This window comes from Hylobates moloch, unplaced genomic scaffold (genome assembly GCF_009828535.3).
Source record: "Hylobates moloch isolate HMO894 unplaced genomic scaffold, HMol_V3 SCAFFOLD_4, whole genome shotgun sequence".
In the NCBI taxonomy this organism is placed as follows: domain Eukaryota; kingdom Metazoa; phylum Chordata; class Mammalia; order Primates; family Hylobatidae; genus Hylobates; species Hylobates moloch.
This window is the reverse complement of record NW_026652279.1, coordinates 63,250,811-63,269,180: the sequence shown is the minus strand read 5'-3', so window position 1 is coordinate 63,269,180 and position 18,370 is coordinate 63,250,811. Positions and strand designations below refer to the sequence as shown.

The 18,370-nt window shown below is 40.2% G+C and overlaps 1 protein-coding gene and 1 long non-coding RNA gene across 7 annotated transcripts in view; one reads left to right on the top strand and one right to left on the bottom strand.

The window, feature by feature from the left end:
• Positions 1 to 18,370, bottom strand: part of CLDND1 (claudin domain containing 1) — a 30,460-nt gene continuing 12,090 nt past the window's right edge. The window contains exons 1-6 of one of the 6 annotated variants that reach the window (XM_032150332.2): positions 16,414 to 16,580; positions 15,217 to 15,267; positions 14,697 to 15,006; positions 12,453 to 12,563; positions 10,625 to 10,762; positions 1 to 266 (exon numbers count right to left, since the gene is read on the bottom strand). In XM_032150332.2, coding sequence (XP_032006223.1) covers positions 253 to 266; positions 10,625 to 10,762; positions 12,453 to 12,563; positions 14,697 to 14,988 — 555 coding nt within the window. In that variant the 5' untranslated portion in view covers positions 14,989 to 15,006; positions 15,217 to 15,267; positions 16,414 to 16,580 and the 3' untranslated portion in view covers positions 1 to 252. Of the gene's footprint in view, positions 267 to 10,156; positions 10,453 to 10,624; positions 10,763 to 12,452; positions 12,564 to 14,696; positions 15,007 to 15,216; positions 15,283 to 16,413; positions 16,581 to 18,370 lie in introns of those variants that run through there. The other 5 variants (XM_032150330.2, XM_032150333.2, XM_032150334.2 and 2 more) reach the window with 5 other exon arrangements.
• Positions 285 to 14,124, top strand: LOC131383258 (uncharacterized). The gene is made up of 3 exons (XR_009213152.1): positions 285 to 502; positions 12,989 to 13,057; positions 13,911 to 14,124. It is a non-coding gene; the product is annotated as an uncharacterized LOC131383258 (long non-coding RNA).

Below are 18,370 nucleotides of genomic sequence, written 5' to 3'. Positions count from 1 at the left end.
TAAAACAACAATTCATTTTATTTCTATCAGTTCTATAGGTTGATTGGGCTCAGCTAGTTGGTTCTTTATTAGAGTCTCACAAGGATGTAGTAAGATAATAGCTGTGGCTGAAGTCCTCTGAAGGCTTGTTAAGGCTGGGCATCCAGGATGGCTCCCGCATATGGCTGGAAATGATGTTGGCTGTCAGCTGGGAGCTTCGCTTGGGATTTCAGCTGGAGCATCTCCACGGGACTCTTCCATGTGGCCTGGACTTCACAGCATGGTATCTGGGTTTGGAGATGGAGTGTTCTAAGACTGAGTGTTCCAAGAGAACTGGTTTAAGGACACATGATCTTTATGACCTCATGAGAAGAGTGTCATTTCAGGCACACTCTATTGGTCAAAACCATCACAAGCCAGCCTAGATTCAAGGGGATGAGAATCTCAATGCAAGATTCATCAAGGGATTTTAAGGCCATGTTTTTAAACTACCATAGGCATGGCCCACCGGAAAAACTAAAAGGTCAGTGTGCCTGAAGTATAGAAATTGCCAATGAGTTTGTAAGGCCATTTAAAGAGCTTAGAAGCTATCCTCAGAATCATGGGATGAAATTAAAAGATTATTGAGAAATGAGTAATTATCAAGGATAATGTAGAAGATCATTAAAATTATTCATGGAGCCAAGAATCTGAGTAATTTCCTATGGAAAGAAAAAAATTATTGCTTATTAAGAATCTACTTTTAATCAAGACAAGCACCACTATAGTAGTCAAGACAGATTGCATAATATTGGGCAGATTTGGGGGTAACCAGGCCAGATTGGAAAAGTATGGTAAAGTTTCCTCTTCATGAAAAGTTACCTTTTGATGAATGTGCATTTGACATAAGAGCCATCTCCATTTTGAGGTTTGTTAAAGTATTTGTGTTCTCCTCCATTCATCTCTTTATTTTATTTTATTTTATTTTATTTTATTTTATTTTTTTTTTGAGATGGAGTCTCACTCGTTCGCCCAGGCCGGACTGCAGTGGCACTATCTTGGCTCACTGCAAGCTCCGCCTCCCGGGTTCACGCCATTCTCCTGCCTCAGCCTCCCAAGTAGCTGGGACTACAAGCGCCTGCCACCATGCCCGGCTAATTTTTTGTATTTTTAGTAGAGACGGGGGTTCACCGTGTTAGCCAGGATGGTCTCTATCTCCTGACCTCGTGATCCGCCCACCTCAACCTCCCAAAGTGCTGGGATTACAGGCGTGAGCCACCACGCCTGGCCTCATCTCTTAAACTTACAACTAACAATACTCTGATTTCATTGTAGAATTTTATTTCATAGTTTAAATACAGATTAGGATACATTTATTTCATCAAACTTTGCCAACAGTGGTCAGCTTTTTATTTTTATCTTCTAACTATGTCAACAAAAATCTTTAAACAGTTTCTAGTATAAGCACTTCATATGAAGTGAACAAAAATCACAAAAGCCTATGTGATTGGGTAAAATTGTGGATGTGATATCACAATAGACAAACGACCAAACTCTCATCTTCTTCCAGCTCCAGGGCAAGAAGTGGGGGAGGTGTAAATCTCAAAATTACCTTGAAGGACCCATTACAAAGCCTAGTCTCTCCAAGGTGTTCAATTTGAGCTCTAGTCTATCAATTCTAATTTTTCCCTAATCTAGTTTCATGTATGTATTTGACAATGCAGCTTTCTAATAATTTCAAGGATTATAACTCAGAAGCCACTCTCTCATTTATTGAGGAACTATTCGTTGCAAGGCAATGTGGAAGATGTTGGAGGGATACAAAGATTAAACAGGTGATAAGTTCTAGTAGGAAGGTTGATATGCACAACAATCACTGTTATACAAAAAGTAGAAAGTGGCAAAAGCAGCAAGAAGGGGGTTACTCCGAATGCTACAGGCATTCAGAAGAGCAACACATTCGAGATGAGTCTTCAGTTATTTCAATTGGTAAAGAAGTGGTCATGATTTTTGAAACTGGAATTGCAGTGAAGTGGTATCGATCAAGATTTGAGTATGTGGAGAATAGCATTCCATAAATAAAGACAATATAAGATGAATCACAGATATAAGAAAGTCCAAACGTAACAATGACTGTGACTAAAGTATAAGGAGAGGAATAGGAGAAAATGCTCCAAAGATAGAGCTAGACAATATTACAGCTTTGATGTTAGACAAAATCTAAACTTTATTCTAGATTGTTTTTGTAAGCAGTAGAGAGTTGTTGATGGTTTTGGGGTAAAAGGTTGATGCAATAATATCTATGCTTTAGCAAATTAGGCTGGCAGGATGTGTAAAATGGGTTTCAGGTGAGCTAGTTAGTGGCAAAGAGACCAGCAGAGAGTCTACTGTCATCATCCAGGAAGGAACCTGAACTAAGGTGACTAGACAGGAGAGTTTCAGTGAGATAGGCATTACTGAAATAGAATCAAAAAATCTTGACAACTAATTGGATATAGAAGGCCAGGGAACAGAAGGAGTCAAAGATGATGTCAACATTAAAAGTCTAGTTGATGGGAAAACATGTAAAACAAATGAGAATTGGTGCAGTTATGAGAAGACAAATGAGTATAAATTTAAACATATTACATTTTAGGTATCATGAAAATATTTAAATGAAGCTGCCTTGAAGGCACCTAAGAATTTGGACTTGGAGTTTAGGGAGAAGGCAGGGCTGGGGATTTGAAATCATCTGAAGATTAATAACAGTTACCGTTGATTGAAAGCTTAAATTGTACCAGACTCCATGCTAAGCACTTTACATATATTACCTTATAAGCCTCACAGTGAATGTGAAAAATAGGCATTATTAATCTACTGAGAACTAAAGAATGACAGAACTTGCCCAAAGTTTCTCAACTAGTAAAAAGAATTGGGATTGCAAACGGATCTGTTTAAATCCAGAGTAGTCCTGTGGATGTTAAAGTCAGGAATTAATTACAGAGTAGCTCTGCTTGTTCACCTAGAATAATGCCTAGTGCAGAGGAGGGAGTCCACACCTAACTTTCTGTGGTGAAGAGGGAGAGGTTACAGGCTCAAGGCCTTTCCCTCCCTTTCCTTCCCCTAGGTATCTTATTTCAAATGCTTGGGGGTTGGGAGTTTTAGGTGGAGGGTACAAGGCGTGGGGTAAATGGTTAGGATGACAAATTGGGTACTGCTGCTCTAAATTAGTCCTTGAGGGCTGCATTAGCCAGAGTTTTCTTGAGGGACAGAACTAATAGGATAGATGTTTATATAAAGGGGAGTTTATTAAGTATTGACCCACATGATCACACGGTGAGGTCCCACAATAAGCCATCTGCAAGCTGAGGAGCAAGGAAGGCAGTCCAAGTCCCAAAACCTTAAAAGTAGGGAAGCCGACAGTGCAGCTTTCAGTCAGTGGTCAAAGGTCCAAGAGTCCCTTAGCTGGAGAACTTGGAGTCCAATGTTCAAGGACGGCAAGCACCCAACACAGGAGAAAGATGGAAGCCAGAAGACTCAGTCGGTCTAGTCTTTCCACATTCTTCTGCCTGCTTTTTATTCTGGCTGTCCTGGTAGCTGATTCAATTATGCCCACCCAGACTGACGGTGGGTGTGCCTCTCCCAGCCCACTGACTCCAATGTTAATATCCTTTGGCAATACCCTAACAGACACACCCAGGAACAATACTTTGCATCCTTCAATCCAATCAAGTTGACACTTAATATTAACCATTACAAGGGTGTTTTAGCATCAAGTGTTGGAACTTTCTCTAGAATTTTTTAGATAATGTCTTATCTTTCATATCTTTGAATCCTCTTTTGAGTCCATGGTAACAAGGACCACTTGGCATCTTGTTAAGTGCTCATGAATAATACCCACCATTACTCAGCAGTGGAACCATGGTGTGGATCCCTGAAATTTACTTCCACCCTCAGAACTTAAAATGAACCATCCAAATCTAATTGGATTGCACACGGTAGAGGCTGATTTCAGGAGCCTGCAAACAAGCCACAGGAATCCAAGTTCTTCCACTTCCCTCAATGGACCTGAGTCCAATTTTAAACAACATAAAGACAGTGCTCTGGTTTGAAAGCTTTCCCCTTCCAAAACACATGTCAAAATTCAATTGCCATTGCAACACTATTAGGAGCTGGGACCTTTGAGAGGTGATTAGGCCATGAGGGCTCCACCCTCATGGATGGAATTGGTACAGTTTGGCCCTCTCTCACCCTCTTTGCCCTTCTACTCTTCTCCCATGTGAGGAACAATTTTCCTCTCCTCTGAAGCATGAAGCATGCAAAGTGTTGTCTTAGAATCAGAATTGCCAAATCTGCTGGCATCTTGGACTTTCCAGCCTCCAGAACCATAAAAAAATAAATTTCTATTATTTATAAATCACTCAGTCTCAGGTATTCTGTTATAGAATCACAAACGGACTAATAGAAAGGTTTTTGATGCATTTACTTGATTTGCCAATAGCACAATCATTGAAAGGCCAAAAGTTCCACCCCACTGCTGTCCTACTTGAAAAAAAGGATTAAAATGTGAGTTTTAAAAGCAAAAATTCTTCCACCTTGAGAGGCTTGTATGGCTAAAAAGCCCATGTAATGAAGCTCTTTCTGTTTTGAAACAAACCTTTACTGGAAACAGAAGACTTCCCCAATAATGTAACACCAGCCCCAGTTCTAATCCCCATTGGAGTGTAGCCTTGTGGTAAACCCCAACAGCTCAGAGTCCTGCATGCCCTAGAGCTGGACCACACAGGGCAAGCAAAGGCTGCCTCCTTCCCGTGCACTGCATTAATGTCCAAATAATAGTACCAAACACTTTTTGAGCTCTTATGTTTCCAAAGGTGTTCTAACCACTTGCATGTATACCTTCTTATTTAACCATCACAAAAACCTATTGAGGCAGATAATATCCCATTTTATAGATAATGCTATTATATGTTCATCCTCAGAATTTCTAGCTTGGGTAGAAGTTAACATCAATCACTCATGCATGCCTCTTTCCTTCCTAGTTCTAACCAAGAGTATGAACACAATGAATTGACAAGCATACAGGGATCAGAATATTCACTTTCTTTATAGAGGCCTAATGACCTCAAATTTTAGGGTCCCTGAAAGTACCGGATTAGAGAAAATAATTTGGAATTGAAGCCAAAACAAACAAGGCTTCCTATTACATCCCACCAAATCTGAACCTGAGAACCAGGGGTGCACTGGATCTGCAGGGCAGACTCTTCATACGCATCTCCAACTATCAGAGGTGGGATGGATTGGGACCTGTCACAAAGAGCCAGTCAACAAAAGAGTGTGGAAAGCACAGTAGAGAAATGGCTTTTAGAAGGCAGACACCGAGCCAGGTCTGTTTACTCCACAGCCCACTCTTTCATAATCTGCCTAGGAGACAGAGAATCCTATTTCTTGCTTTTAAACATAGCTTTCAAATATAACTGCCCACTGGAATCACTTGGAAAGGTTTTAAAAATTTCAATGACCCGACCATAGCCCAGGCCAACTAAATCAGATTCTCTGGAATGAAAACATTTAAGTTCTCCAGGAAATTCCAATGTGCAGTCTAGGCTAAGAGCCACCACTTTATAGGCTTTGCAACCCCAACCCCTCATAATGCAGCCAGTCATAACTAGCAGTTTTTGAGCGAGTACTTTATGCTAAGCAATTTACATAATCCTCATGACAACTTCAAGAGACACATGATAATCAAAGCATTTCACAGATGGGAAAAGGGGTGTTTGGAAAAAGACTAAGAGACAAAAGACAGACCTGGGATTACAAAGCTCATATTCTGTCTCCCAAGCTAAATACTTAACCACCATATACCATGCTGCTCCTTGTGGATGCCCTGATTCCAGCAATCTCTCCAACCAGATAATATATTATTCTTTTATATAAAGAAGCAAATAAGACTTGGAGATACTACAAGAGTTGACTCCAGTATTCCCTTCTAAAAGAGAGCGTAAACTCCTTCCATGGACGTTAAGCAGGAAGAATAAAGGTTTCCAACAACTAACATTTGTAGAGACTTGGAAAATGTGTGGCAGGGTGTTAAAAGATCAATAATTAGAGATGCTTAGAATTATAAAGCAGTTGAAGTCAAACAGCATAATTTTTTATAGAATCAACTTGGTAGTTCTGAACAGCCATCCTTGATATCTTAAGATTAAGAAAACTGGACAGCACAGTCTATGAAGATAGGGCTAAGGATTGTGAAGGAAAGTGTCATGGGAAATTATGGGAGCAAGAGAACCAAAGATGTTTGTGAACATACAACGACAATACAAGCTAAGGGGGGGAAAAAACGAACAAAAGGCAGAAGACTGGGAGGGGCTGAAAGGCTGCAGGGCAGGTGAGGTAAAGCTCACATACTGAGACACTAACACTGGACCAGTAAAGATGACACATTACTTAGTAACTCAGATATTTTAAAAGGTGTATGGCAGAAAGAAAATTCTCACTTCACATTTCTAAACCTTTGCAAATATACAAAGTAATATAAGTTGGATCTTGCTTTTATAGAAGTTTGCTGAAAGTATGTAAATGTTTATATGTCAAATAATGTGTATTTGTATACATGTAATGCTAGTAATAGAAATTCTGGCACTGAAGAGAATGTAATCACTCTATGGTAACTTCTTCTATAGGGCAAATAATAATTCTGTTACTCTTTTTACAATTGAGCATTTTCACATCATGAATTTGCAGGATGATGGCATATAATTTGGCCCCAGGGAAAAATGTATCTTATTATGATGGAGTATAAGAACACCTGATGAGCAATAGAAAAATAATTTAGATCCATTTCCTTGTTTATTCCTCGCTTTTCAAGGTATGAATCATTGTTCACTTTGAGAAGAGTGCTGAAAGGAGGACAGAAGCCTCCACCCATCTGTGCCAGGACACAGCTGCATCAAGCTTGTGAAATAACAATTTGCATCTTCAGAGCTGCACCCATTAACTGCTCTTTTAGCTGCTAGAGAATTTCAGAAAGTTTTGCAATCAGGCCACGTGCAGTGGCTCACGCCTGTCATCCCAGCACTTTGGGAGACCAAGGTGGGTGAGTCACTTGAGGTCAGGAGTTTGAGACCAGCCTAGCCAACATGGTGAGACCCCGTCTCTTCTAAAAATACAAAAGTTGCTGGGCATGGTGGCACACACCTGTAATCCCAGCTACTCCATAGGCTGAGGCAGGAGAATCCCTTGAACCCAGGAGGCGGAGGTTGCAGTGAGCCAAGATTGGGCCACTGCACTCCAACCTGGGTGACAGAGTGAGACTCTATTTCACAAAAAAGAAAGTTTTTCAATCAGCAAAATTAGGTTAACAGGTTTTCATTTTTGGTGAAAGTTTATATGAAGGCTAAGTATTAAAATGACCTGATCTATATATGTTATAGTCAATTGAACATGACAGGGAGGGTCTATAGGTTTTAACTGTGCTAGTCTGCAATTTGGTGATGTTTCTGGAATGGAAAAACAAACTAAATTGATACGGTTTGTGGTCATGTCATTCTTCTCAAATCATATGACTAAATGAGTTCACCTAGGAGTGATTGTCTACCCTATCCTCTCCCTTAATGCACGTGTGCATGTGCACACACACTACAGTAGGTAAAATTTTAACACATTCCCATTAGATTATGAATTTGAAATCCTAGTGTAATATGATGCAGACAGAAGGCACACTGTTATCTGAATAAATTCTTCTAGAATTCCTTGTTGTTGTTGTGCCAAATTGTGCTTTATGGCTATACTTAATAAATTTTGAAACGAGTCTTTTGCTAAAGATCAGAGGATATTTACCCACATCATTTAGTTAGGAGCTATAAAATTAAGGTCTTAAAACACATTTGTTAAATTGCCACAAAATTCATTCTGAGGCTGCATGTGGTGGCCCATGCCTGTAATCCCAGCACTTTGAGAGGCTGAGGCGGGCAGATCACCTGAGGTCGAGAGTTCGAGGCCAGCCTGGCCGACACGGGGAAACCCCATCTCTACTAAAAATACAAAATTAGCTGGGCATGGTGGCGCATGCCTGTAATCCCAGCTACTCGGGAGGCTGAGGCAGGAGAATCGCTTGAACCTGGGAGGCGATGGTTGTGATGAGCCAAGATCGCAACATTGCACTCCAGCCTGGGCAACAAGAGTGAAACTCCATCTCAAAAAAAAAAAAAAAAAATTTCATTCTGAAAAATCTGAAAATTAATTTTTTACTTTGGGGGTTGCTTTCAAAGATTAAATTTAATAGGGTTCACCTTACCACTGATTTTATCTATTAGGTTGACCAAAAATGGTTGAATATCAGCAGTTTCATATGGTTCAACCTGATTAGTATCAGTTTCACATTAAATGAAACAATACAGCCCTATATATTCCAAAGAAAAAAAGTCTTTGCAGGAAAGATAACCTCAGCTACCCTGCAACATGCTAAAAATACCAACTACAATGCAGCACCAGGGGTTACGGTGCTAGCTTCCCATGTAACTCTGGGGTATTAAAAGGCAGGGACGTTGTTTAAAATAACTGACCAATACAAAAATGTCATGCTGCCAAAAATTTTCTTATCCCATTCCCAAAGGTGTTTTGTTTGTTCATTTAGCTTTTCTCTTTTCCACCTTTCACAGAAGGGGCTGAAGGGTAATGAATCTTCAAGAATTAAGATTAGATAGAAACCTGAGTAACCAGCCATTTCACAGGCAATAACTGGCTACAGAGTAATGCTGACTTTGTTCTAAGTCAGAAGCTGACTTGGTTATTTACTATAGAACACAAACATCCACAGCCACTAAATGACTTTACTGAAAACTAGCCACATTAAGTATGACATGTAGAGATAACAAAACTACTTTTGAGAACATAGTTTAAAATTCTGAAAAATAAAAGATAAAGATTTTCTTATTTCTAATAGGGGGAAGGGGTTCCCACATTTTCCAGAAGATAAAACAAGAGACCCAAACACAGGACGTAACAACAGCCCTGTACAGCAAGATGCACTTTCCACAGACAACCACAGAGATTCCCTCCACTTCTTTATCCTAAAGTGCTGAGATTTAAATCAATTCAGACACTCTATATACAACTGAGTATCTTTTCATTTTCAATTTTATTTTTTAAAAAAGACATTGAGGTTATGGTAAGAAATTATGAAGTTACTTTTTTTTAATCTGTCAATTGCTACAGTAGTGGAATAAATAAATAAGATTTTTTAAAGTTCAATGTTTATAGACATACTTATAAAAAAATGACTGAATTAGAAGACATTAAATAATGTTGATACACACCAGGAAGGGATTTAGGCAAGGAAAGGCACATCATATTACCACAAGAAATAAAGACCATAGTTGGAGGTTAATGGACAGCCAGAACTTTAGATCTTGTGGTAGGTTTCCCAGCTCTGGAGGGTCATTATGGTGAAACGTTCTTTATGGTACTGGGCTGGAATAAATAAATAGCAGTTGGGGAATTTTACTTTGTAACTGTTAAAAAGAAAGCACACTTTTAATAACCCTGGTATGTGAAGAGGAAAGAAAAAAACTCCAAAACAATTTGGTGGTACTGAAAATCTTACGGAGAGTTAAAAATAATATTAATCCTTGCCCAGCTGAACTGGAATTCTTGCAGTTACAAAGTTAAAATTTCAAGTAAACACTGTATTTTTCACTTTTTGTAGACAGACACAGTGCAGATACAAACAGTTGCCATATCTCACCTCAGATGAAGCTATGTGTCAATGCTTAGGGAAAATGATCTTAGATAATTTCCCAATTTTATAGAGCTTAAATCTTTGAAAATAGCACTAATACTGCTGGCTGACTGGCTATCTACAACAGCAAAGTGAACATAAAGTTTAGACGATGAGAGGTTTCCCAAAGAAACTAATATAAGTTTTTAGTTGAACAGATACAGTTGCTTTAGTTTTACTGAAAAGTCTAACAGACTTTAGCACAACTTGTTTTGGGTCACATTCCTACTGCCAATTTTCTTTCATAAATTTGTGTCAAGTCCCTATGCATTTCTTTCTGTCTAGACCTAGATTAGTTTATTTGAAAGATGGCATCGCTTAAAGTAAACCACATAAATCTTAGTGGTATTGTGTGTATTTAGTGGTAAATGTGTATAAATAAAATAGATTTTCATAATAAAATGGTATATCCACAAATAAAATAAAAATTAAAAACAATTGAGAGGTGGGGAAAATATCAGTTATTATTTTAAAAAAATAAAAATGGCAATTGTAAAGCAGGCAGTTTCTTGCTCATGCCACGCGATATGCCTTCATTAAGGTGTACTCTTTCCGGTTGGTGTGAGCAGCCCAGATGAAGAGAGCAGAAGCCATGAACTGTAAGGGAGCTGAGACACAAGCCAGGCAGAAGGACCATCCAAATTCACCAGATACACTGTCAGGGAGCTCCAGTTTCTGGTGGAGTAGTTCAATTCCAGCAACATAACAACTTACTGAGCCCAGTGTACACAGACCTTCGGGGAAAATTTAGAAAACAAAACAAAACATGGCTGGGTAAAAGCGCAGTAAAGAGCTTTTCAGGCAATGTGACAGGGCAGTTGATATGTGAACATTTAAGATTTATAACTCTTTGGTCCCTAAAGAGACAGGAAGAAGCTAAAAGGTAAGTATGATGACAAAACCTACCTGCAAGGAGATGGAGAATGCCCGTGGCAATGGTGGGATATAAGCTTCGGCAAATGCAAGCACAAAGTCCGATCAAAGCCCCAAAGCACATCAAACCTAAACTCACAAAAGGTAAAAGGAACTGGCAACGCCAAAGATCTGATTTTTAAAAAGACACAAAAGAAATGTTACCGTGATTTCAGACCATTTTCCCCACAATGGCAATTTCTTTCATATTCTAATTAGATCTTTTCTCAAAAAGTGAGAAAGTATTTTAACATTGAGGCCTCTTTTCTAAAGCACATTATTCAAAAAGATGCTACTCTTGTCCTCACAAAAGGACACTAACAGGTAGTAGCAATTACTGAGGGTTCACTATGTTCCATGCTATGTTTGTCTACACATTTTCTGTATTAATCCTCCCAACAACCCTAGAAAGTAGGTACAGTCAGCCCTCCATATCTGCAGGTTTCACATCCACAGATTCAACTAACGAAGGGTTAAAAATATTCAAAAAAAAGATACAAATTTACAAATATATAGTATAACAACTATTTACATAGCATTTATATTGTGTTGAGTATTATAAGCAATCTAAAGATGATTTAAAGTATACAGGAGGATTGTGTAGGTTATATGCTAATACTATGCCATTTTATATAAGGTACTTTAGCGACCTTGGAATTAGCAGGGGGTCCTGAATCCAATCCCCCATAGCTACAGCTCTATTATTATTAATTCCATTTTGTAATTAAGGAAACTGAGGCAAGAGTCATAAATAACTTGTAAAAATAACACAGTAAGTGGTAGAGCCAGGATTTGATACAAATATCGGTCTGACTCTACCTACCAACAATATCTAGGTCTTTACAGGATCTAAAGGCAGTAACAACAAGTAAATTAATGGTAATTATAAATGACCTGTCTTACAGGGCTGTTGAAAGAATATACATAAAGCACAAAGCAGAGACAGAGAATCTAAAGGTAGTTTTAATTATCATAAATCACTCGTCAACATGGGAAGAAAACCTGATGACCTCACAAAACATGCCATTCCATTTTCCAATAATATTCATTATTAGAAATGCATTCATATCAATCTTGACCAAACTTTACCTTTTGGTGCTGGTTTTCCTTTCTGGAACTTCTTAAGTGTTTTTCTAACTTACTTTCTTTCAAACTCTCCTAGTAATAAACTGCTTGCTACACATTCTCTTTATAAAACTGAATACCTACATCTTACTCAATCTTTTCTCTTACAACATGGTCATTCTTCTGGGCAAGTCCCTATAGCCCCGAACACTGAGGCTCCAATCTGAAGACAGTATTTCATGGGCTGCCTGACCATCAAGGAATAGGCTGTTCCTAATAAATACTTTCATCTTTTTTGACATCTACCCTTTTGTTACTATCACCTAAGACTGGATAAACACTTTTGACAGGCCTGACAACTCACTGACTCATTTAGAGCTTGCAGTCAACTTTTTTCACATATACTTATCTGAACTCAAGCAGTGGAAAGTGTTTAATTCAAATATAGGAATTTATAAGTTATCCCAACTAAATTTCCTTTTATTAAATGGGCCCATTAATAACATCTTTTGAAGGTCTAGATCCCATCATCCAATGAAGTAGTTGCCCCTGTCAACTTCAAATCATTTGAAATTTGGTAAGCATGTATCTACCTTCTAAAATATCAACAGAATAGAGTTCACTGGATACTGTTAGAGATTTTATTTCATGTTGGCACAATCTACTAACTCATCTTATTTCAAAAACATAGTCCAAAAAGAGACAAATAAAATTATCTTTGTTCCCCCAACTGTCCTGGTGAAATCAAAGTACTCACAGGTCCTAAGTAGATCAATCCCGCTATTGTGGTTTCCGGGATCAACAAATTTCTCCATGAACTGCTCAGTTAGTGTGAAACTCACACATTTTGTGACCACATCAAATGACTCTGGAACAAGAACAATTGCCTGTTGTTTTAATTATAAACATTTAACAAAAATCTCTTTCAGTAATTATTCTCTGAAGTAAAAAGTAAAGGACGTTTCCAGAGGGGTCAGCAACTTCTCTGGCCCTGACTGACACACAGGTTTCATAGATGTCCAATGGATGCCACTGGTTCTCAGTGGCAGGCTGAAGACACAGGCATAAGGAAGAAAAATAAAGTGGAAGCAGTAAAATGAATGGCAGAATAGCTATGTAGAAAGCCTAGGAAGAAGGGGAGGGAACAAAGACCGAAATAAATAGGAATGTTGATCTTCTCATCCAAGCCTGCTTTACCAACCATATCCCCATCTCAGGGAATGCCAAATCCACACTTCCAGTTCCTCAGACCAGAAACTTTAGAGTAATTCTTGTACATTTACACTCCATCAGGAAATCCCAGGAATTCTTCCTTCAAACTATGTCCAGAATCCAGATGCTGCTCAGTGCTACCATTCTGGTGTGAGTCATAATCATCACTTAACCTGAATTACTTCTATAGCCTCCTAACCATAGTCTTGTAGCTTCCACCTTTGTCTGCTGCCTCTGTTCTCACAACAGCCAGGGTGACCAGATCATGGCTCAGCATTGTACTTGGAGTCAACACCAAAGTTCTCATTACGCCTAGAGTCCTCCAGGATTTGCCCCACTCCCACTCCCAAAGTAGGTCTTTAACAGCATACCCAACTTCCCGTCTCTCCCTCCATTCCAGCCCAGTGGCTTCCTTACTGGTCCTTGAATATTTCAGGCATGCTCCCGCCATAGGGCCTTTGCAGTAGATGTCCTTTCCAACCTAAATGACTTCCTCCCCATTTACCCATACGGCCAACTCTTTCGTCTAGTCTTTAACTACATTCTTTACTCAAGTGGTGTCTTCTCAGTGAGACCTACCTTAAGTATCCTATTGAAAATCATAACCTGTGGCCGCCAATATTCCTTTTCCCACATATTTCCAAATCCCTTTTGTGTTCTATTTTGCCATAGCACATGTCATCTTTTAACATACTAAATAATTATTTATTCTCTTTATACTGTTACATTCTGTTCACTGCCTGTCATCCTTTATTAGAATGCTAGCTCCCCAGGAGTAAGGATTTTGTTCTCTTTGCTGATGTTCTCCCAGCTAAGAGGCCCTGGAACATGGAGACATGCAATACATGATTTAATGAATGACTAAATGGTAACACTGCAATTCCAACTCCAATATCAATATCAAGTGCTCCTGTAACCTCATAAGTCAAACTGAACATTTTACAATGAATTTTAACCAATTTTCTCTCCTTTCCTTCCAAATTATCTCCTTTTTTTTTTCCAGATACAGTGACATATTATCATCCTTTTGATGTATCTAACTCAAGCCTGTTCTGCTATGATTTGAATACAAAGCTTCCCCACTAAGGGGCCAACAGAAGTAGTCATAAATAAACTGTAAAGTTGTTCCTTACAAAGAGTTCTAAAGCTACTATTTTAATAACTGGAAATCAAAATCTTTAAGTGTTAAATAAGAATGCCTGCAAAATAAACCTGAAAAACTTATTTTTTTTTTTTTACTTCTGTAATACAAATTTCTTAACCTACCAACTCTGCATCAAGATTGTTGTAAAATAGTCTCATAATTACACAGATTTAAATGTAGAGCTGGTCAAATTATATTCTCTAAGACACAAGGGCAAATGATAGATAAGTATTATAATACAGCTAACCCATAAAATGACAATTTGTTGAGTTGATTTTCGATGGTAGTCCTTTTACTAGTTACCAAATATTTTTAAAACTCTTTCAATGTACTTTTTCAACTATTTCTTTATGACATGTGTTAGAGTAATGAAAAGTACTTTAATGCGTGAGTAAATAAAAAAAAAAATTTTTAATGGCTTTCCCAAGATAAGAAAAGTTCTTCATCCAACCAATATTGATGACTACCATGGTAATGCAAAGAAGTTGGGGAGAGAAGGCGGTAGAAAGAGAAGATACACATGATTTATTTCTTTAAGGAGAGAGAGAACCAACAAACCTGCTTGCATGTAATTGGGCAATCATTAGGTCGTTTTGTCTACTATTAACTAGGTAAAGAAGAGAGAAGTTAAAATAAGAGAAATACCTGTCCTTTCTGGTGGGCTATACCAATGCATGTTTTTGGGTATGGTGATACACCGTCTCCACAATCCCACTGTGCCATTGTATCGAAAAAGTGCATCATTATAAGTCTTTTCATCTGCCTCATCACTAATGAATTCATCCCAGATGCTTTTATTCAAATCACTGGAATTTTCTTGAACTGGACTTCGATATTCATACCAGAAGTCTGTGCCAATGGAGGCTGCCATGTAGATGGTGGAAATGAGGCTAAGCACACAAGCAATTACAAATGCTGTAGCAAAACGGTTATCCATTCTGGCATTCAGACTGCTCTGTTTAAAAGTTGAAGAAAGAAGAAAAGTTAGACTTCACAGACAAATAACAAAGATTATTTTGAATTATTCCAAATGCACCCTTTACCCAATTCCCCATCCCTTCGTACATATAACCATTAAGAATTTTTTTTAGAAAGCAGGCATGTTTTTAATTAAGCTTAAAACAAAACTCATTCTCATAAAAGTACTTATTGAATGCTCACATACCCAGGATGCTACGGAGACAGAGGTCTTGTTCTCTAGTCTATCACCTGCATACTAAAACAGACAACACTGAAATGGACATACACATTACAGATACAAACAATAGACATGCCCATGGTCAGCAGTGTACCGTGCACACATTTTAAATTACAGACTGATTTTTTGCACAAGCTGCAGAGGATTAAGTGTTCTGGGTTTGAGTGTTAAAAAGGCACAGGAAAAAGAAGCAGTGGAAATTGGCTTCTCCCAGTTTCCTCTGAAGAGGGAAGCCTCCTAAAACAAAGGTGAGAATCAGGAGCCATACGGAAAACAGAGTTGAAGATGTTTGTTAACCCCGAGGGAAAGGTTGTTCTAGGTGTATAAAATAGCAAAGAGAACAATAACATGTAATAATGCTAGATAGCAATCTCTCCCTAATCCATTAAAGCTAAGCCAAGCTACTTTATGCTGCCAAATGCTTCACTCCTATCTACTCTCCCTATTCCTTATACTTTTGAACCTCCTCAACTGAAACCTTGCTCTCTCCCTAAATCCTAAGTGCAACATACGTCCGCAAAAACTAAATGATCCCTCCTCAGCCAGACAGAAAACTCTCAAAATATCAACACTCCCAAGGCGTGGACAGGGCTCAACGGCAGTAGTAAATGGCCGCGGTAAAATGACTCAAGGCGGATCGCGCTGAGTCAAATACTACAAGGCAAGTATACACCGTGACCGCACCAAACACCTTACAAAGGTGCACGAAAACAGACTCGCAAACTGAGGTTGCTGAGTTTGGAAAATGGGAAGTGACTCAGGAAAGATAAGGGCAATGACAACGATAACTCAAAAAGTTGGATTTGTATTTTGATTTTTTAAAAATCCCCCCTTCATCCTGGTGCTCTCAAATGACCTTAAAGGGTCCCAGCACTGGGAACGGCGGTTCGTCCAAGCCGGACGCCTGGAACGGTCACCTCCCGTGCCTCACGGCGGGGCCGGAGAAGGCCAGGGCTGGGGCGGGGCAGCCGTGCTCGGCCCCGGGCCAGGGTCTCCCGGTACCCGACCAGGCCCCGCCCTAGAGGGCTCGGCCCAGGGACAAACCCGCCGCTCGGAACCCGCCCAGTCCCGACCACGCCCGGGAAGGGGGCCCCTCTTCAAACCGCCGGGAACATCGAACCGCGACGCGACCCCCGCCCGGCGACGCAGGTCCCGTTCACTCACCGCCCATCCTCCTGTTCCGCCAGCTTCACCCTCTAGCTCAGACCACAGCACCCTACTCTCCCCGCGCCTCCTCTGACGCACTTCCCTGCAGAGCCCGCCCCCTCCATAACTCCCGCGCCTCCGCCCGCCCCCACTCCGGGCCGGGCCGCGGCCCGGGGCCGAGGGGCCTTGTGGGAGTTGTAGGAGGGACAGATTGAAAGCTGTCTGAGGCGGCGATGCGCGGCGCATTGTGGGAGATGTAGTTCAGCTCCTCAGGGCAAGCCGGTACGCAGAAGGGAAGTCTAGGCTGTTGGATTCTTGCATTTTAGGGAGGAAGGGAAAATGGTCCAGAAAGTAAAGCGGGCCTGTTTCCGGTCACCTCGAGTCAATGACCGTGACTTGTATAACTTAGATCTGACTTTTAGGCCTGTGCTTTCCCTATCACACCATCCTGCCTCTAGATCTAAGTATAAATGAACAAAAATGGGATTCTACTTGTGAAACGTTGACCCATTTTATTTCCCTCTCCCAGAATCCCGCCCATTGGAGCAGAGCGTCCTTCTGGTTTTATTGCATAAGTTTAGGCTAAGAAGTATGTGACCTGGCAGACAGTATCCATCAAGAATGTAATGACATTATTTGGGTTTCATAAAATGTGTTTGTAGCTGCCTTCTTTTTATGACAAGTGATACTAGTTTTCTACTGCAGTAATGTTGTTCCTTTAAAAAATTTTTTCATTTAATTTAAAAAATATTAAGTTAATAATACTGAGGATACCAGATATGTCAAAAAATGAATAAAAAGCCAGGCGCGGTGGCTCACACCTGTAATCCCAGCACTTTGGGAGGCCCAGGTGGACAGATCATGAGGTCAGGAGATCGAGACCATCCTGGCTAACACGGTGAAACCCCGTCTCTACTATAAATGCAAAAAATTAGCCAGGCGTGGTGGCGGGCTCCTGTAGTCCCAGCTACTCGGAGAGGCTGAGGCAGGAGAATGGCGTGAACCCGGGAGGCGGAGCTTGCAGCGTGCCGAGATTGCGCCACTGCAGTCCAGCCTGGGCGACAGAGCGAGACTCTGTCTCCGAAAAAAAAAAAAAAAGAATAAAAAATTGTGGGTATAGTAGGAAAAAAGACTGAAATTTGGGGAACATCACTCAAGCAGATAAGGTCATGGACAGCATTGGAGATTGCAGATGATGTGTAGCACAGAGGCAACAATGATTTTGAGCCCTCAGGTTTAACACAGAAATTCATGGACAGGAAGCAGGGACATCTTAACAATAACATGAGTGGAACTATTAACGTGGCTTGGGACCAGCAAATGGATTTCTCAGCAGTAACCTACAGAGAAAGCTGACTCAAGGACCAGAGGGGCTCTCAAATCCCCACTCTGTCCCCTAATGCCTTGTAATTTAGCACAGGAGAAAGACGGGAGCTTCAAGTTGATATTAAATTTCTACCACTTTGACAGATTAAAGGCATGATATGTTTCTCTATCTATAGTTACATTTCTTTCACCTGAGTGGGTGAAACTGATATTCATATGCAGCACATAATAAGGTAGTAGCCAAATATATTCAAACATGACTCTGGATTTTCACATACAGCATATAATTTAAAAAAAATTTGTCAGAGGCACCAACTACAGAAAGCGGCGGAGGGGCACAGGCAAATTGTCAATGTGTAGTAAGACGCATAAACGCCTTTATACTCCAGGAAATGTCTTCATCCATTGGCCTTCATTAGAAATCCCCTACTTTCCGCCGGGCGTGGTGGCTCACGCCTGGAATCCCAGCACTTTGGGAGGCCGAGGCAGAGGATCACGAGGTCGGGAGATCGACACCATCCTGGCTAACACGTTGAAACCCCGTCTCTACTAAAAATACAAAAAAATTAGCCAGGCTTGGTGGCGGGTGCTTGTAGTCCCAGCTACTCGGGAGGCTGAGGCAGGAGAATGGCATGAACCCGGGAGGCGG